Source organism: Petaurus breviceps, unplaced genomic scaffold (assembly GCF_028583685.1).
Source record: "Petaurus breviceps papuanus isolate PSGF00001 unplaced genomic scaffold, PetGlider_PUasm1.0 225, whole genome shotgun sequence".
NCBI lineage: Eukaryota > Metazoa > Chordata > Mammalia > Diprotodontia > Petauridae > Petaurus > Petaurus breviceps.
This window is the reverse complement of record NW_027185889.1, coordinates 22,387,610-22,407,985: the sequence shown is the minus strand read 5'-3', so window position 1 is coordinate 22,407,985 and position 20,376 is coordinate 22,387,610. Positions and strand designations below refer to the sequence as shown.

At 44.8% G+C, this 20,376-nt stretch overlaps 1 protein-coding gene across 1 annotated transcript in view; it reads right to left on the bottom strand.

Moving 5' to 3' along the window:
* Positions 1-20,376, bottom strand: part of UTP20 (UTP20 small subunit processome component) — a 117,212-nt gene that overhangs the window by 89,694 nt on the left and 7,142 nt on the right. The window contains exons 3-15 of the mRNA XM_069095229.1: positions 19,380-19,446; positions 19,119-19,251; positions 17,283-17,471; positions 16,091-16,172; positions 14,158-14,295; positions 10,979-11,134; positions 10,271-10,417; positions 9,869-10,003; positions 8,446-8,523; positions 6,960-7,138; positions 1,810-1,965; positions 1,354-1,442; positions 382-487 (exon numbers count right to left, since the gene is read on the bottom strand). Coding sequence (XP_068951330.1) covers positions 382-487; positions 1,354-1,442; positions 1,810-1,965; positions 6,960-7,138; positions 8,446-8,523; positions 9,869-10,003; positions 10,271-10,417; positions 10,979-11,134; positions 14,158-14,295; positions 16,091-16,172; positions 17,283-17,471; positions 19,119-19,251; positions 19,380-19,446 — 1,655 coding nt within the window. The remainder of the gene's footprint in view (positions 1-381; positions 488-1,353; positions 1,443-1,809; positions 1,966-6,959; positions 7,139-8,445; positions 8,524-9,868; positions 10,004-10,270; positions 10,418-10,978; positions 11,135-14,157; positions 14,296-16,090; positions 16,173-17,282; positions 17,472-19,118; positions 19,252-19,379; positions 19,447-20,376) is intronic.

Below are 20,376 nucleotides of genomic sequence, written 5' to 3'. Positions count from 1 at the left end.
TACTTGTAGCTGGGGAAAATATAAATGCTAAATTAGGCTTAATTAAAAAAAAAAGCATCCCTTTAAAAGATAAGCAGGGACCAGAGATCTTCTAAGGGCATCAGGAGAGCCTTCCCTTTCTCCAATTTCTTTCCCCAGAGGCTACTAGATGGCACTGTACATAAAGAACTTGACCTGGAGCTGGGAAAACCCGAATTCAAATCCAGTAACCTCTGTCTGCCTCAGTTTCCCTAAGCAAAAAATGGGCATGATAACAATATCCAATGAGGATAAAATAAGATTGTATTTATCTTGCACTTTGCAAACAAATTCCTGTTGCTTCATCAATGCTCTTTCTTTGTGTTAAAGCACGGAAAAGAGCCAAAAGATGGTTTTACTTACTCCAATAGTTTCTTCACTCGCTCCACAGGAACCAAATGGAGAATTTCAGAAGACTCTTCTAAACTTAGCAGCGTATTTATTGCCTGGCATAGCACAAACAATTCCCCTGAGGGAGACAGAAAACAAAACTGACTTACTCAAGATTTGAACAAACATCCCATTCACCTTCAAAGCTTATGTCAACCTCTGGGGAAAAAAAACGACTCTGTGAATTTTTAAATACACAATATCTAGCAGACAGCAGATGCTTAACAACTGCATTCTGAAATGACATAAGAAAACCTATCTACATGCCAAGAGTACAAGAGAAGGAAGGGGAGGAAATCTGACACATTTCACAAGGACATAGGTCCTTTTGTTGGGGGCGGGGCACGGAGGGTGCTCCAAGCAAAGTGAAAGAAGTAGGGTCTCTCAGTGTGCTCAGTGTGGAATTAAGAGCCTTGAATTTGAATCCTGCCCCAGACTCTGCCTAGCTATGGGGCCCTGGGTGAAAGTCTGGACTCTTGTAATAGCACCTACCTCCCAGGGTGGTCATTGTAGGGAGCAAATGAGGTCACATATGTCAAATGCGCTATCATTTTTGGGGGCTATTGCTGTTGGGAGAACAACTGGGCTTGGAGAAACTAGAATACTTTGGGAAGCTGGTTTCCTAAGAAGGAAGATGGCATAAGACTTCCTTCTGACCTTAAATTGCTGCTTCAAGGCAAAGCCTTCCTTTTATTTTTCTAAATTCCCATTAATTCATAGAGTAGCGATCAATTCCTGTAATTCCCGCCAGCCTACTCAAATCCCCAGGGCTGTGGGAAGTGTAATGAATGACAGCTTACACACAGACACACAGACACACACACACCCACATCCCCACACCCAATAGCCCAGGTCAGTCTTTCATTGGGAGGCACCCTGAACTCTCAATGGCTTTGGGCGCACACAGCAGAGGAATGTCATAAGCAAAAGGGGAACACCACCAACCTTTACCAACGCTTCCTTCAGCAATGCCCGCAAAGAAGAAGTCTATGAATCTTGTGACCAGAGGCACTATGTTGTCTCTCTCCATCGGTCTGCTCGTAAGGGAGAGAAGAAACAGCATCAGTTTCAAACAGCCGGCTCACTAGATAGCACTCAATCAATAGAATGTAAGCTCCTTGAGGTCAAGGATTATTCCATCTTTGTCTCTGTATGCCCAGCACAGCACCTGGCACACAGAAGGTGCTTAATAAATGCTTGCTGATTTCTGGCCTAAGGAAATAAAGGTCAGCACATTTAATTTTTGGTTCAAATGAAATTTTTCCTGAGAAGGAAAAGACAAACTTGTGATTCCACTGAAGCAAGGACCTCCCAGTGAGAAACCCCCTCTTCAGATGCAGATTAGCAACCCCGTCCACAGGGCTCTGTCTTCTAGTAATCCACCAAAGGCCCACCTCTTACCGAAGATGAGGAAGCACCACAAGCGCCGCCCAGGGACCAGAAAGAGCAGCAGCCTCTCTGTTTGGTGGTGACTGGATCAGGGATAAGACATGACACAACACCGGCAGCGGCTCTGCCTCTCCGTTGGTCCTGGTTTTCTTCTGTCTTGTGCGGGGTCTGTGGGATAAACAGACCAAAGAAATGAACACACATAAAACAGAAAACAGAAAGGAGAATGGCATTGCCCCGCCCCCTTTCCAGCTTCTCTTATTCTCCTAATTGAATTAAATGCAATGTGATATTTATAAATTGAGGGCTTTCTCTGTTTTGACAAGTCAACCCCAAAACGGACCCAAGGAACCATCTAGTCCATCTCCCCCCAGCCCCCCACTTCATGCTTCTCCAGTCACAGAAAGAAAGCATCAGAAGCAGGATCCGAACCTATGTCCCTTCCACTGCACCATCTGTTTAGTGGTGCACCCAGGAAGAGGAATTCAGGTCACTCTTGCCAGAGGCTCGGCCCAAAGAACACGGGCAGACATGGCTGCAGCCCAGGCAAAGCAGCCTAGTTTGCAAATGGGAAATAAGCAGAAAGGTGAGGAATACAAGGGTATCCCCTTTAATAGCCTGGTGCGACACTAAGATTTTAGGGACACCTTGTTTAGACTCACTAGGAGAGGTCACAGAGGCACAGATTTGGAGCTGGGAAAGCCCCCAGAAACCATTTGGTTCAATCCTTCATTTCTGAAGATGAGAAGCCTAAGTCAGGTGTTTAGGTGACTTGTTTTTAGTTTTTAGTTTAGTTTTAAAGAGAGCTATGGACATAAGATGGTATCCTCTCTGTGACAGGGCCATGGGAGTGGGGGGTGAGGGAGTCACCTGTTTTTGTATCATTTTAAGATTTACTGACTTGCTCTTTTCATACAAACCCTCCCCAGTAAATACACAAACAATGACACCTCATCCCCACCGCACCAAGTACAACTCACAAGAAAGCTGTTTATCAATAATGAAAAACAAAACAAACAGAAAAGCAGGGGGATACTTATATTAATGGACGCAAAGGAAGGTAAGCAGGCAGACACAAGAGAAGAAAACATTCAAGCATCAAGACAGCAATGTAGAAGGAATTAAACTAAATTCCACATACTTAAAATCATCTAATTTGTCCCTTTAGTAGAGATGAGAACCACACTCCCTCCCCCACTTTGCAGGGGGACTCCGGGTGCAAGGCATCACACAGGCTATCAGACTCACTGATACAGGGTTCAGTTTTGAAGGGATGCTTTTTTTGAAATTCTTTATTATGGGGCACAGGGAAAGATATACTGGGAAGCAAATGTGATGCAGAAACAAAAGGTAGCAAAAAACCAAAGGGGAAAAAAACACAAAAAACCCTTACAGAAGACAGAAAGGCCAGATGTGTCCTTGAACTCTGCTGTACATGCTGACAGTGACTACTGCAGCTGACCCGCAGCCTTTGTTCACATTCTTGCAATGTCTAGGTCCCTCTTGCTCTGTTTTATTTCCTCTGAACCTTCCCATGGGCCTCACTGTCACTAAAATGCAGAAATCAGCCCCAGTGAAATCTCTATCCCATCAGTCCTCCATGAGAGGAGGCTGCACGACCTCTAGGCCAGATTGGACCATCTCCCATGCCAGTCTAAGAGGCTAGCCTGAAAAGCATGTAATTAAAAGAACTTTAACTCTGGTGTGTAAATGAGGACTGGGACCACTATCTTTTTCACTAGAGAGGTCAGGGACTCTGGGCCTGTAATGTCACCTACACAGTCAGACTACACTGGCCAGTTTTGCTGAACTGTTTTTCTTTGTTAAGATATTTTAGAAGGCTTATAGGGGTGGGGGCAGTATCAGAAGGGATACCCAGAAATGCCTATGAGGGAAAAACAAAAGGCATCAATAAAATCTTTAAAATAAAACAGGCTGCTTATCTCAAACTGAAGAGCACAGGACAATCAATTTTAGTGTTTGGTGGTGCTGTGCTCATCTCACTGTTACAAACAGGTATGGATGGTTTCTAGAACTGGCATCAAAACTGCCTTAAGACCAAAGGCTGTAGAAAAGTTTGGGATCTGCATTCAAATCCTGACTCTCCCACTTACTGCTTCTGTAGCTGCCAAACTTCAGCCTCCTTCCCTGTCTGGGAAATGAAAGGGCTAGACTAGAAGGCCTCCAGGGTCCCTCCTGGTTCTAAATCCAGCTTCCTATGAGCTCTAATTCAGGAAGGCCAGAGTCGGTACCTCTGGGGCTGCTTTTTGGTATCTGTCTTCAGAGCCAGCAAAGAACAATGCAATGAAAGAACCAATTAAATAGGAAGAATTCCATCCTGCTAGACCAGTGTGATGACCACGACATAATAAGACTATTACTAACAATAACAGCTAACACTTAGGTAGGTAGCACTCTATGGTTTGCAAAGCACGTTACAAATATTAATTTAATTTGATCTTCCCAACAACCTGCACTGGAAAGTACTAAGATAAATCCCATTTTATAGATGAGGAAATTCATTCAAAGAGAGGTGAAGCAATGTGGCCCCTTGTTCTATGCGTCTGTCACAGGCTTGCTCACACCGCCTTTCTGACGGGACACTGCAGAACACTCATTAACTTTTATTAACACAAGATCTTGTTAAGAGTTCAAGGTACGACAAAAGCTGCCTTTGGTCAGACCCCAGCAGCATGGCCCAGGCTCAGGCCCACACCCAGGCCCAGGCTCATAGATCTCTCTCTGATGAAGTGGGGGTCAGAGGAGTCCCCAAGGACATCCTGCCTCCCCCCCATCATAGTCAGGCCAACATGAAGAGCAGCCTCAAACCAGCCACACAGAACTGACGCTGCTTGACATTTGAGGCCATGTGCCATGGGCTGGGTTCATGGGGCTTCCTCTCAAAATCAATGGAGAAAAGTTCATTGGGATGGGGTACTCTATCCTGAAGAGTGTCCTGCTTTGAAAAGCTTTTCTGAAAGCACCAACCTAAATAAGCAAGCGTACTCTAAAGGAAGAGCACAGAGGGCTCTGCTTTGTCTTTGTAACCCCACAACCCACCACAACACTTACGCAATGTTTAATTTTGGTCTGGACTGCTCTGATGTGGAAATGCTCTCTCTCCAGGAAAGATCAGCAATTCGTCTGTAACTCAAGGCCCTTAAAGACCTTTCTAGACAGTGAGAGGTCAGATGACTTTGCGAGGGGTCCCATGGTTCATACAGACCAGAGGCAGAATCAGAACCCAAAGCTCATGATGCCAAGGCCTGCCCTCTGCCCTCAGAGGTGCCTAAGAAATGTCAGTAGAACTGAGCTGAAACTGCTCTTAAAAATCAAACAACCAGTTCAGCAGTCATTTGCATAAATCCATTGCAGGACACTTCACAGGGACCATTTCAGCAACAGTCTTCTCACATGGGATCACCCATTTAGGGGCAAACCTTTCACCTTGAAAAGTGAATTTGTAAGTGGGGTGCCAATTTCCATTGCTCTAAATCATCAATCATAATGGAGGCCACTAAACATGTTATTAATGAGGGGAAACCAAGCTGACTCGGGGAAAAAGTGTTAATGACAAGATATTCTACTTGTCTTCTAACTGAGGAAGAAAACTTAAATCTCTTCACAAGATGCAGTGTCTTTAAGTCAAGACTAATGAGAAGACTAAAAATTCCCAGAGAAGAAACAATGGATGACCAATCCCTTTATGTTCAAATTAATTGCAAAAAAAACAAAACTTCTGCCCTCAGGTAAATACACCAAGGTACATGACTTCCTTGTCACACTCTCCCTCCTTGGAGACAGTAAAAGGAGACTGTTTTAAAATCCAAACCACAAGGTCAAACTGAACATCACTGAAAAGTCCAGGGATGTGAAATGGCCTGAAATGTAGAAATAGAATCAATTCTTTAAGCCTCTCAGTTTACCACCCAAAACAAGTATTGAATCCTGGGACAGTTTGCTGGCCCAATAGTCTCTGCTTCACAAATATAAAACACAAACTAGAAAGTAAATCAGCTTGGGGGAAACCGGAGTGGAGAGAAGTGTGTGTGGATCTTACCACAAATGACAAAAGCAGATTATCAGTTGTTATTTGGGGGTGACCAACTCGGGACTTTCAGGGTCATTTTTGGTCCCTTGTAGATAATCCAGCTCATCAGAGAATCTGAGAAGAACCTCAAGGGACTGTCATGGAGTCCATGGACCCCTTGAGCCATCAATCTGGTGAAGTTCATGAACCCATTTTCAGAATAACAGTTTTAAAATGAATAAGATAAAATGCACAGGATCACCAAGAAAGCCAATTCTATTGAAATACAGTTATCAACACATAAAAAAAAAAAAAAGTAGGTCAAGAGCCCCAGGCCTAGGCCCACCTGAAGATAAATGCTTTTTATCAGAGCTATGACAAAGAGTCATCCAGCCCCTCCTTTCCAGGGGTGGGGGAGGATGGCGCCAGGGGCAGATGCTGTCAGCTGATGATGCCAGCATCAGCTGGTTTTGCTTAATATTTTCTGCTGGAGGGCAGGGGAAGTCACCCCAAAATGACTATGACAAAAATGAAAGGCATAAAGAGACAGCACATTCTACTTGTGCTAATACAATAAAGTGCTCTCAATATTTCTGCATACATGGGTTCTTACTTCTGTCTCTAACCTTCTTGGGTTAAACAGCTGATGGGTCAAAGGGCACCCAGTTTTGTGACTTCTCTGGCTAAATTCTTAATTGTTTTCCACAATGACTAGAGCAATTGTTTTCCACAATGACTAGGCCAATATGCAGCTCTCCCAACATGGCCCCAATTCCACACCATCCCCACCTTACTCCAAGGTCTGCCACCAGATGACAAGCAAGAAAGAACAAAAAGAAACTCTCTTAAAGAAAGCCCAAGGGGCAGCCAGGTGGCTCAGCGAGTAAGAGCACTGGCCTCAGTATCGGGATGACCTGGGGATCGAATCTGGGCTCAGATACTTAGCACCACACCCAGAAATAACTGGCCGTGTAACCTTCAGCAAGTTACTTAACCCCAACTGCTTTAAAAAAAAAAAAAAAGAAAGCCCAAATAACTAGATAGTGAATGTTAAAGGTCATGTGGCTTCTTAGAATCTTTTCATTTCCTTCGATCTTTACCAAAAAGGTCCAGACTCCAGAGAGTTACTCACCCCACAAGCCTCGCCTTGAAAGTCAGGGGGTACTTTTCAATGGCCATGGAGCCGACGGTGGGCGGTGGGGCTTTGTTCAGAATGAGTTTTGCCAGGATGGCCAAGGCCTCATCTCTGGCAGCATCATCATCAGCCAAGAAGCAGTTCTCGACATACTCCAAGAAAGTTGGCAGAACAAGCTAAAAGAAATTTAAATAAGCCCCCAAAGGGATCAGTTGGGGGACAGTGCTGAGGGACATTTATCTTCTTAGACTGGGGCTCAAGTTCCAATTCTGCCCTTATGCCCAGTATGGTTTGGGCATGTCCCTTAACCCCTCTGGGCCTCAGTTTCTTCCTCTGTAAAATGAAGGGGTTGGCCTAGAGGGCCTCTATGACTAATCTATGATCCTATGACCATTTCCACACCACGCTAGCTAAACACCAAAAGGAATTCTGAAAACTCAGGCTGTCACTCCTACATCCTCCCCACTGGAATCCTGTACTCAGCCCCTGGAACCACCCTGGCCTGACAGCCCAGAACCAGGCCTTCCTCAGCCTTGCCAGTCCTTCCCTGGCTCCTGCTGCTTAATGGGACCCTTTATGTGCTGACTTTCACCATTAGAACAGAAGCAACTTGAGAGCAAGGGCAGCCCTGCCTGCATTTGTATTCCCGGCATTTAGGGCGGTGCCTGGTGTGCAATATCTACCTAAAAAGATCTGCTTTTAATAACTGCCAGCTGGCAAGTCACCTTTACCCACTCTGCAAGGCCAAGCTATGGATCAAGCACACAGCCTAGCCCAGGGCCAGGGAACCTGCTGCCACAAGGCCACACATCGCCCTCTAGGTCTTGGGGTGTGGCCTCTTGACTGAGTCCAGGTTTTATAGAACAAATCCTTTTATCAAGGGGATTTGTTGTGTGAAGTTTGGAGTCAGTCAAAGGGCCACACCTGAGGACCTAGGGAGCCACATGTGGCCTTGAGGTTGCAGGTTCCCACCCCGGCCTACATACGGTAGACAATAAATGCCCAATGTTTGACTAACTGAAAGAAGGTCTAGTAACAAGCAAAGGAGAGAAGGGAAGCATGGACAGTGGCACAGACAGGCTGACAGAAATCAGCATAGTCTGGTCCCCTTCTTCCTCCCACATACCTTGACCTTGCTCTTCCTGGGAACCATGAGCACAATTAGAGACCCAGCAAAGACTTTCCATGAGACAGATTGGGGGGAAGTGAGACTGCCATTCAGACTAATACAACTATCAGCACCCCTTCTGTCTATGGCACCTCGTCTATGCCCAGGCCCCCTCAGGCACTCAAGTCTGGAGAAGCCTATGGACTCCTTCCCAAAATAACATTTAAATGCATATGAAAACACGTTTGTTACAAAGAAACTCAACGTGAATAAAAAACAAAGGTGTCTCTTTCCATTCAAGTTCATGGGCCCCCTAAAATGTGTCTCTAGACCCCAAGTTAAGAACACCTGCTCTAAACTTTATGTCTGGCTTACCTGTTCAAACTGTTTCATAGCAAACATCCCTCTGGAGAAATCAAAAATCAAACTTCTTTCATATCCACTTTCAAAAGTCTGTGGAACATAAAGAGAGTTAGAGGTAGGGACCAGGACAAGCTCCCATGAATGACTATGGTAGAGAGTGGCATGTGATCTGACTGGTCCATCCAGCTGACTGATGACAAAAGCCCACAGGAGAGTAGAAAGAACTGTTCAAAGGAGCAGGGTTCAAATCCCAGCTCTGCCAAAAAGTCTCCATGGGACCCCTCAAAAGTTGTTTCTCCTGCCTGGCCCTAGTTCTTCACCTAACAGACAAGGGGAGTTAATTAAATGGTCTGTGAGATTTTTTTCAGTCTCTGATCTGCTGATGGCAGATGAAGGAGAGCCATCTGCTGATGCCACAAAGGGGACTCTACGGCCAACCGTTCTTAGGGAATTGTGCCCCACCCCATCCCACTCCATCCCCAACAGTCAATCTGGAGAAGCCTATGTGATCCCTTCTTGGAATCATGTGATGAAACACACAAAATAAAACACATGGGATTACACAGGAAACCAACTGTACTGAAATCAAGTTCTCTAAGTACTAAGAAAACAAGTTCATGGACCCCAGATTCAAAAGCTGTGTTGTATGGTACTGGATATCCACCTACAGCCCAGAGAAAGGACCACATACAAAACCATGGGCTCTAAGCCTCGAGATGGGGCCACAGGAGATGGACGCCAGAGTCCTGCACCTTTGGCTAGACTTTGCTGTTGCCAGCTTCCCAGGTGCTTAGGCCACTTCATTAGTGAGGGGCTGGAGAAGATTCAGGCTGAGTCAAAAGGGGTGGGGGAGAAGGGAGCACTACTGTGAAGCCCAGAAAACTAGGAGCCAGCCTGACCAGAGGGCACCCGACTGTCTGGCTGTACTCTGTCAATGCCATCAAGTCAGCCCAAGCCCTGGGGTGCCACCCTCCATCCCAGCCCACCCCAGTCTAAGCGAAAGGTGGGGAGAGCACCACCACTGGGCTCAGAGACATCTGGTTTCATGCTCCAACTTTACACCTGCCAGGTCATGGCCATGAGCAAGTGATGCAACCTCTCAGGCCTGAGCCACAGAATGAGGAAGTGCCCACAGATGAGATCACACCCACATCTCACCACCAGCCAACAAAAGCAGCTGGGCCCACACACCCATTTGGGACACTGTACACAAGGCATTACAGGTGGGATACGGACAAGAACAGAAGCTACTCAAAGCAGGGACGGAATCCCTCTTTGTGCCGTTCATGATGTGTCACATGGTACTAGGGACACCGGAGACCCCCAACCATGGAAAGGGCAATACAAGGGGCAACTCATGGTCCTACAGTAACAGGGGCTCCCTAGGCAGCCTCTAGCCCAGAACTCCGCGCCCCCCCCCGCCCCAGCCCATTACCTTTTCCACGGTTTTCCGGATGAGGGTCTCTGGCAAGGAAACGTTTTCACCCAAGGCTAGTGCAGAAATCACCTCAAGAAGGGTCTTACAGCAAGACCTGGAGAGACCAGGGATGTCGAATGTTTGCAGTATTACCTGTAAAACCAAAGAATAGGACCTAGAAGACCAAAAACATCTCTCCATCTCACCCTCTGCCATCTCCTTTTCCTTTTGCCTTCAATCTTTCCCAACATCAGGGTTTTTTCCAAAGCATCCCCTCTTCCCTTCATCTGGTCAAATATTTAAGCCTCAGCTTCAATATTGGACTGTCTAGTGAACAGCCGAAATTAGTTTCTTTATATACTGACTGATTTGGCATTCGAGGCCCCAGATGGCTCATCACGGACAGAGCTGAAGACTCACCGTACAAACTACTTCAGGCTGCGCAACTTTGGAGCCGCTGGCATGTCTCACCAGGATGAGGTAGGTCTGCAGCAGCTTTTCCATTTGGTCTGAACCGCCCAAACCACGAGGCTTGGACATTTTCTCCTGGAGCTCCAGGAGCGATTCCTGCCAAGGAGAGGGATGGTCAAAGGCTTACAGAAGCCCCCCATTGGTCTCAGGTTTTTTGCTTAGAAAAATGTACGTGAAGCAGGTACACTGGAGTCCTATACAAACACAAGGCTTGGCACAGATCAGGTACTTAATAAACGTTCATTAAATGATTATTGATTGACTGAGACACCCTCAAAACAGCCCTGTCTGCCATGAGTCTGGCTTTAGGAAAATCAGACATATTGAACATCAGTCAGCATGACTGACAGAAATCACCACTATCCAAGGGAACAACGCATCAGTTGTGCACATCCGCTTTTTGCCAGGCCCTGTTGTTCCACTGGTACAGGAAGTTCCTGATGAGGAAATTCCCTCCACCAATGCTGACCTCAGCACTTACCTGAAATTTATAGTCTTACAGGAAGCCACCCGGGATTAGTGACTTATGTGAGGTCAAAAAGCAACATGTCAGAGGCACAACTCAAACCCAGGCCCAAGGTTTCTATCTATCAAGGTTTCTCTATCCTGTGCCACTTCTCTCCTCCATCACAGAATTCCTCCAAACCAAAGACTTACCTGCAAACATTCCCAAAACACTCCAAAATGGTCCTTGTAGACATAGGTAGCTGAAGATTTTACCATCTGTCTGAGGGCCTCAGCCACCAGGTCCCATGGCAGTTGGGCTCTGGTCTCAGTAACTGGGCCGAGCTTCCTTAGAATTACCCTGATCGCCTGGGGGAAGCCAGGAGAGGGGTTACATTAACACTTTAGTCTATGTTTCCAAAGTTTATATAATAATAGGTAACATTCGCCAGTATTTTAAAGCTAGTAAAACCACCCACAAACATCTAATCTTAATCTTCACAATAATCCTGGGAAGGCGGTGCTATTACGCCCATTTTACAGATGAGGGGACTGAAGCAGATAGACTCATCCGTGCCCAAATTCACACAGCTAATAAGCGTTTAAGGCTGGATTCGCACTCAGGTCTCCCTAACTCCAGGCCCAGCGCTTTGTCCACGGCACCACCAGCTAGCTGCCTGCTTGCAGCATGATGCTGGCCTTCAATCATTTAGTCACATTGGACTTTTCAGGGCCCCAGGGACCATGGCACACCAGGCCCTTCAGTCCTTCAGCATCTCTCAGTCTGTCCAAGCTCATGCTCATTGCTTCCATGACGCCATTTCTCCATCTCACCCTCTTCCGTCCCCTTATCCTTTTGCCTTCAATCTTTCCTAACATCAGATCTTTTCCAGTGCATTCCCTCTTCTCTTTATGTGGTCAAATACTTAAGCCTCAGCTTCATCACTGGACTTTCCAGTGAGCAGCCTAAATGAATTTCTTCATATACTGACTGATCTTATCACCTTACTGTCCAAGGGACTCTTGAGCATCTTCTCCAGCACCAAAATTCAAAAGGGTCAATTCTGCAGGGCTCAGCTTTCCTTATAGTCTGGCTTTCACAGCCATACACTGCTACTTGAAAAAACCACAGCTTCAACTACATGGATCTTTGTCCACAATGTGAAGTCTCTGCTTTTCAGTCTGCTGGCCAGGTTTGCCATAGCCTTCCTTCCAAGGAGCAAGTGTCTTTTAATTTCATGGCTACAGTAGCCATCCACAGTGATCTTTGAGCCTAAGAATATAAAACCTGACACTGCTTCTATTTCTTCTCCCTCTGTCTGCCAGGAAATGATGGGACCATTTGCTAAGATCTTAGTTTTTTTGATATAAAACTTTAAGGCACACTCCAAACATGAACAAAAATTTTTCAGTTTTGATATTCATGTTCAAAGAAGAGAAAAGGCAGTTTTTAGAGGAACAAGGTAAAGTTTTAGAGGAAAAGACAAAGCAAGTTTTTAGAGAATAGATAAAGCACGTCTTAGAAACGAGACACCTGAGGTTCACCGACATCCTAGTACTTAACAGGCTACAAGGAGAACTCTCATGAAGGAGATGAAGAGACCAAGAGCACAAAACCCACATGTGAATTACCCATAAAAAGGAGACTGAGGCAAAGCGGTCAGAGGGCCAACTGTGGAGTCAGAAAGACCTGGCTTTCAGTTCTATCCCTACCTCTGACAAAACCTGGGCAAGTCACTGACCCTCTCGGAGACCCCACCAAACCTTCCAACTCTGAGTTTCAGAGAAAGTGTTGATCTGAATTGGTGAAGAAGCTTCCTCATCAGGAGCTCCCAGCATTCAAGAAATCACAGATGTGGTTCCATGAATGAATGTACAGATGGAGGATGGATCAACGAATGAGTTGATAATAGGGACACTTTTTGTTTCTATCACAAAATTACCTATGCTACCCTTCCACTCAGCTCTTCAGCTAAAGCATCACCTCAGAAGCTGGTCCCTCTGTCTTTCCCATCGTCTCCCAGAGACTCCCCCAATTAACCTGCTGCAGAAAAAGGCACACAGCCTTTTGGGAGTCTGTGATGGAGCCTGGCCCTGTGGTTTCAGAGGTGGACAGAGAACTCCTCATGCCACTAACACAAATCTATTATGTGTCTGTCATTTGTGTTGTTGGGGAACTACACATGACACTGACCAACCTAATGGCAGCCAACAATAGAGTCAAAATTGAAAATCGGGTCCTTCTGCCTCCAAGGCTGGCCTTCAGTCCCACACCAGGGTGGTCAAACTCAAAGAGAAATGGATCCTGCAGGCGCCACACTGACTTAGAAAACCACAAATTAACAGCACCTATGTTCTATTATATTTTCATTTATGTTGTCAAACATTTCCCTATTGCCTTTTTTTTTTTTTGGCCTTTTGGAGGGCAATTGGGGTTAAGTAACTTGCCCAAGGTCACACTGCTAGTTTTTTTGTGTGGGTGTTAAATGTCTGAGGCCGGAACTGAACCCAGGTCCTCCCAACTCCAGGGCACCCTACTGCCTTTTAATCTGGCTGGCTGCACTAGTGAGCCCAGGCCTATGGTTTGAGGCCTGTGGACCCCACTACAGAGTAGCTCAGTGGGGGAGAGGAGAGAGGGCCCACATTCTTCTGATCTATGCAAGGCCTGTGGGGACTATAGAGGACCCTGACTACTGAGAATGGATCCTCTGGAGTCAGGTGGAAGAGAATGAAGCCCAAAGTGGAGGTGGGGGAGAGTGTAAATGTCAACTAAGGCAAAGTAGACCAATAGCCAACAAATACCTTAAAGCAACACTAAGAAGTCCTTTTGAGACAGGGCTCAGGAGGTCAAGGAAGAACTCATGTTAGACCCTTTTCCTTTTTCTCATTCCCGTTTCTCAAATTCTTCCAGTCTCCCCTTTCTTAGTTCCCTCCCTTTCCAGAACTGATTAATGGACCAAGAATCATTTCTCGATTCCCTTCCCCTAAGTCTAGCAGAAAGTCAATAATTTTGAAGCAGAAATCTTTTATCAGTGTCCTGTCTCATTTGGAGAATGACAGGGGGGAATTTCAGAAGGTATGCCCTTTGGGATTCATTTCTTTAGAGAAAAGAGGAAAAAGGGATCCAACTGAAAGTAGGGTGCAGGACCAAGGGGAGGCCAAAGGTAAGAGCTGGGGAGAAGGGTCAATTCCCAGAGCAAGTGATTAAAGTGATTACACCAGAATGAGACCAGGAATGAAAGGCACAGATCCAGGAACTGGAGGTGTAATAAACAAGCATAACGCCCTCTCCAGCACACCTCTGCTCTCAGGGCCCCCACCCCCGCCCCACCATCAGTCATTCTTTACTTGCTTTCATTCCTCCATCCAACCCCTTCCCTTCCCTTATTTACCTTGGATGCACAGGAGTGGAACATATTTCTGACTCCTTTGCACATTTCAAAAAGTAACTGTCCAACACCTTCCACTTTTGTGGGATGTGTGCCAAGGTCAAGAAACATTAAATTAAAGAGGCTGTCTTGATCCGAAACCTACAGAAAAATCCCAGAAGAATGTCATTCAGTTTTTAAAATGTCCAACTTATAACCAATCATCTTACTTTCTGTTTATTTGTAAACTGTTACAGGTAATTTAATGCAGGGGGAAAAACATTTAAAGGTAATAAAAATTATTTCAAACTGCTATCACTAAGACCCTTATACAAACACTGGTCAAAAGACCCATGATCTAAACTTTAGCTCAAACTGCTGTAAGTATACATACCCTTATATAAACGATGGTCAAAAGACTTGTGACCCAAACATTAGCTCATCATATATGATAACACTCTGTGTCTCTCAAAAGAATGTATGTCTCTCGATTTTACTCTTTCATTACAAAGTCCTAGAAATACTAACATTACTAACCAGTGAATAAGTTCGTGCCTATCTGTCAAAGTCACTACAAATCTCCTTATCTCATAACTGATGAGCCGGCATCGCTTGAGTGCTCCCTCCCAGGCACAGGCTGTGCTAGGGACTGGGGATACAAACAACCCATGAAACCATCCCTACTTTCTAGGAGCTGACGCTTCCCACCTCCCCACCCCCCCACACTGGCGAGGATGGGTCCAAAACTGGGCCCCAGAGCTTTCCTGTTCCTCCCACAACCCCTCCATTCAGTTACCTTTCATGTGCCTCTTCTCCAAGAGAATTTACACTCAAGGGGAGTGACTCACTCTCTTTCTGCTTCTATTTGCACTCTTGGCACATAGCACAGAGCCTGGCACACAGTAAATGCCTAATAAATGCTCACTTTCTCCAGCCAGCTAGCTATCAAAAGGACTATATGTGACTTAAATCAAAAGCAGCCTTTCATAAATACACTAAAAAAATGCCTAACATAAACTTGGAGAAGCATGAAGTGAAAATCCAAAGGGTGTCACTGCATTAATAAGAAACACAAACTAAGCCCTACGGGAAATTCAACCGAACTCCTAGGGACAAATATTTACTAAGCATCTATAAGATGACAGACATGTGCTAGGCTGGGGAAACAAACAAAATCAAAGGCTTTCTGCTGCCCTGGCTCCAGTCTAAAGGGCAGGGCTCTCCACCGTCGATCTATCACTTTGTTACTTAATATTCCGATAACCGTATTCTCAGTCAGTGGCTTCCTTGGCAGCCTTTTGCATTTTGTTTTACACATCTGATGTCACTGTAAGAAGGGATCCAGAAGCTTCCCCCGACTGACAGCCAGAGGGATCCAAAAAGGGGAGTGACATACCCCTCTGTCTCCCACACTAGGAGGCACAACACCTACCCACAGAGGTAAGGACACAAGGTGATTAGAGGGGGAAGGAGACACATGGACCAAAGGGAGACTAGAAGATACTGAAGGGCAAAAGCTATTTTGTGTTTGCATCCCCACAGACTGGTCCATTACCTTGTACACACCCCAAGGCCCTGTGATCTCCTCCATGATGGCATCCCCTCCAACAACGCCTGCCTATGGTGTGTCCTCCCCTCTAGCTGTCCTGCGCACTGGGGCCTTCCTCCCATTCTCTTTACATTGTGTAGAGACCAGTGGAGAACACAGGCTGTCCCAGGACCCCTTGCTCTTGCTCTGACCAGTCTGTTTTCCCTGGTCAATGGCAGCTCTTTCTGCTAAATCAGTCCTTGTCCATATGTTACCTGTCGTAGCCTACCCACGCCTGTATGGAGTTGAACTGAATTTAGATCAGGGACAAATAACAGAAACTGTTTGTACTCTGTCAAGGCTACTCTACTCTACTTCATTCTATGAATAAGCAATTTCATAGACACTTAAAAAAAATACGAGGCTTACCTTTCTCATCAAAAACGTAAAGCTTTCTGCTGCAAAATTCCTTATGTGTGGTTTGTGGTGAGCCAGGAGTGTACTGTATAAACTGGAAGGGAAGTGGGAGATATTTGATAACCAACAGTCTCTTCAATACATTAGTTATTCCTTCAACAGTGACCTAACAAGCAAAGGCCCCCGGGGGGAGGGGAGGGAGGCCTTTTCATCCATCTCACTGGGGAAAACAGAAATACACATGTTCAGTTACAAGAGCAAAGTGAGAAAACCAAGGGTACAAAAAAATCAACGTTAAAGAGGTTCCATTAAGAAATTTTTTGAATTCCTGCCCAGCTATGTCCAAGTCAGGAGGCAAAGCATGCCAAAAGCCCTCAGTGGGGAGAGAAGCTTCTGGGAGGGCCTCTGGGCTTGTAGGCGTGCTATGGATTCTGGGTCCTTGGGTCTACTGGCCCTGACTATAGGTGAAGGCCTATTAGAGGAGGATACTACCTGCGAGTTTGGAAAGGTCAGCCCACCCAGTGCTCCAAGTCCACAAGCTGGAACACACACTGGGATGTGGGCAGCAAGTAGGGAGAGGCAGCAGCCATGGGCCCCAAGGCACAGACTTGTCCATCAACAGCTCTGAAGTGAATTTGGCGGGACGAATATCTTGTAGTAAATGCTCTAATTGTCATCCCTTTTCCCAAAGATAGAGGAGATAAGCAGGAGATTGTGACTCTGGTCCCATCCTCTGGTTCAGGAGAAAACTGTTTGCCCTATATCTAGATATTTTTGTATATAACTACATATCTTTGCTTTTACATCTACATAATCAATATCCTTTTATAAAAGCTGATTCTTAGTAAGTGGTTAAATGAAACTAGGGTGCTAATCACTGGCAGTTAATGCTGGGGGAGAACACAGTGGAATGGAGGTTCAAGCCAACAGCAGTAAGTGACACCCCCAACCTCTCCAGGAACACCCTTAAAACAGGGAGGTGCTTAAGGGCTCAATCTGACAGTGAGAGTTGTGATGAGGATCCTCAGAGCTTATACTTAAAGATTTTTAAAGAATTGGTTGTTTTTTTCCCTTAATTTATAGCAAACTGTGCTATTACATGTAAAAAGGTGGGGGGGAGGGGTTGGACAGTTAATTAGGGAGGTAATGGGAGATAAGGCTAAAAAGGTAGCTTGGGGTCACACAAAACAAAAGAGAAATTTACCTGTATATATTTGGCATGTCCTTGACCATAAGTCTCCATAGGTACTTGTAAAGGTAAGAGAGTGAGGTAAAAGCCCACTCCAACAACTCAGTGTCCTGGGTCTCTAGAATCGCTGTGATGGCCAGGAAAAAATCTTTAAAATTTGGATAGAAGTCAGTCTGAAGATCTCGAGCCAACTGAACAACCAGGCTGCATTGGAAATAACAAAAAGGCATTAAAGATGTCAAAAGAATAAGACTCCAAAATCTCCCAGTATCTGGAGCATAAGCAGGAGGGTGAGACAGGATATGGGATGGCCTCGTGGTCAGAAAACTTGGGTCAACTCCCCCTGACATCCTGCCCCTATGACCCCTGGCATGTCACTAACCTCTCAGGTCCTAGGAAACTGAGACTATTAACTGCAGAGATAGTACATATTTGCCTTGGTAGAGGCAAATCTGACTTCATTTCCTTATCTCCATGAAACTGCAGGTCAGATCCCCTACTTCTGGCCCAGAAAAATAAAGTTAAAGGGGGGGAGAAAGACAATGTCAGTTCACAGAATATGAAAATGTCTTTCAAATATCAAAGCACTTACAAATTAGTGCTTAATCAGACATTTAAAAAATTCTTTCTATCCTTAGAGCCTGACAAAGAAAAAATGAAATGAAGGATCAAACAAGGGCTGCTTTTCCTATCAACATAAAGAGAAATATTATTAATCCAGTAATTTTATCATATAGAACCAGAAGGAGCTGGAGGAATTTTTAAAGCTCTCTCTCTTTCTACACACACATACACACACACACACACACACACACACACTCTCTCTCTCTCTCTCTCTCATATTGTAAAGATATATATGTATCTTTTATATATTACAATATGCTATATATAGCATACCAAATTATATATAAAATATATGTACACAACTGTTGTAAGTCAATGCTACGTGTATATGTGTATTTAATAAAAACGCTTTCTAATCAAAACACTTGCATTGTTAATGATATAACAAAGGCAACATTCCAAGAATGAACTGAAAAGCATTCATACCTTAGGCAAGCCTTTCCAAATTGCAAATTCCTTTTTTTTTTTTGCTTTTTGGAGGGGGGAAGGTAGGGCAATTGGGGATAAGTGACTTGCCCAAGGTCACATGGCTAGTTTTTTGTGTTAAGTGCTTGAGGCCAGATTTGAACTCAGGTCCTCCTGACTCCAGGGCCCATGCTCTATTCACTGTGCCACCTAGCCACCCCTGCAAATTCCTTTTTTGTTAATTTTTAAAACACAAGTACCTAGCTACTCAGGAAAATACAAATGCATACAAACATAGCTATATTGTAATATACTACATGTAAAATATGATATATAATTATAAGATATTCAGCACCACAGTATGTCAATGCTTCATATAAATGACCTCTATTTTAATATTCAAATAGCACATGTTAAAAGCAAGGATTCTTCTTGTTTCTCACCCATAAACCACCGATAATTCTACTATATTTCAAGGATCAGTGATTTTGCAGGTCACAGGATCACAGAGGGCCTTAAAAAGAACACTCCATTGCCGACTGTACTCCTACACCCTCCGGCCCATGCCACCTGCTAGTACGAGCTGTCCACTGGCATAGCTTTTGAGAATCCAGAATCAGCATGAGGACCTAAGGAAGGCTAACTGAGTAGGAGGACTGTATCATAAGTCACCACATCTCTGTCCCTCACCACCAAAGGCAGTGGCTACTTCACACAGTCGGCCTTCCCAAGGGAGGTAGGAGTCCCCTCATGGGCCAGCTGACCTCCTTCCTGAATGGGCAGTCACACTATGGAGCCTTCACCCAAGAGCCTGCAACTTACTCCAAAAGTGGCTGATAGGCCAGGCTGTGCTTGATCTGCAGGTGGGTCTTCAAGCTCAGGACAATCTCACTCTGATGGTAAACCAGCTGATTGAATGACTGACATTTGCCAGCAACTTCTTTGTAAAATTTTCCTAAAAAGGGAGAGAGGGGAAGGAATTACTCTCGTTATTATATAGTATTACAGAAGTTTATTTGTTAACAGAGAAAATATCCAATATTACCACTGATGAATATATTAGTAAACTTTAATAGAACATACCAAAATGCTCTGTGAGGTTCAATTCTCTCCATTTCTGTAGTCCTTCATAAAAGTAGGTTTCTACCTCCTATAAAACCAAAACATTGCATTAGTTAGCAAGCCAAGTGAAAACGCTCTGATCAAAACACAAGTCCAGTTAGTGATATAACAAAGGCAATACTCCAAGTAAGAACTGAAAAGGATTTGTACCTTAGGCAAGTCTTTCCAAATCCAACCTTCTTTTTTGGTTACTTTAAAAATACAAAACTGGCTGTTCAGGAAACTTTAAAGTAGTTAAGTATCATGGGTTACTATTATCTTTGTACTGAGATGTCATCCATGTGATACTTTAATCAATATAATTTAATTTTAATAAAAACTCCCTAGTCAATCTCTTTCTATCTACTGGCTCTTTCCCTACAGTTTTCAAATATGCCCAAAGCTGCTCCATCCTTGAAAAACCCTCACTAGACCCTTGTACCCCCTCAAGTGACCACTTCTATCTTTCTTAATGATACTAATGATTTCTTAATTTTCAAATCTGATGGTTTGTTCTCAGTCCTCATCCATCTCTGTCTCTCTCTGACACACACAGACAGACAGACACACACACACACCCTCATCAGCTCCCATGGGTTCTACGATCATCCCTATGCAGACAATGGAGAGAATTGTGGGACTTCCCGCCATGACCACCACCTCCAAGATAGTCAAGCTACCCAGCTCCCATATACCAATACACTCAGATGAAACCCTAAAATTTTCCCCACACCCAACAGTTATCACAAAATCCAATGATCAAGTCTAATAAGGCACTTCTTTTACCACAGACCTGTTAAGAAAGTCTGCCAGGCCCCCCAGCCAGCAAAGCCAGTGGCAGGATAATCTCCCAGCACCATCACATACAGGATATAAGCAGCCTGCAAGTATTTAGGTCCCAAGACAGTAAAGGTGAAGGGCTCCCCTGAGAAAGCCCCTGGCTGAAGACTTTGCAAGCCCCCAAGGGATTCATCAACCC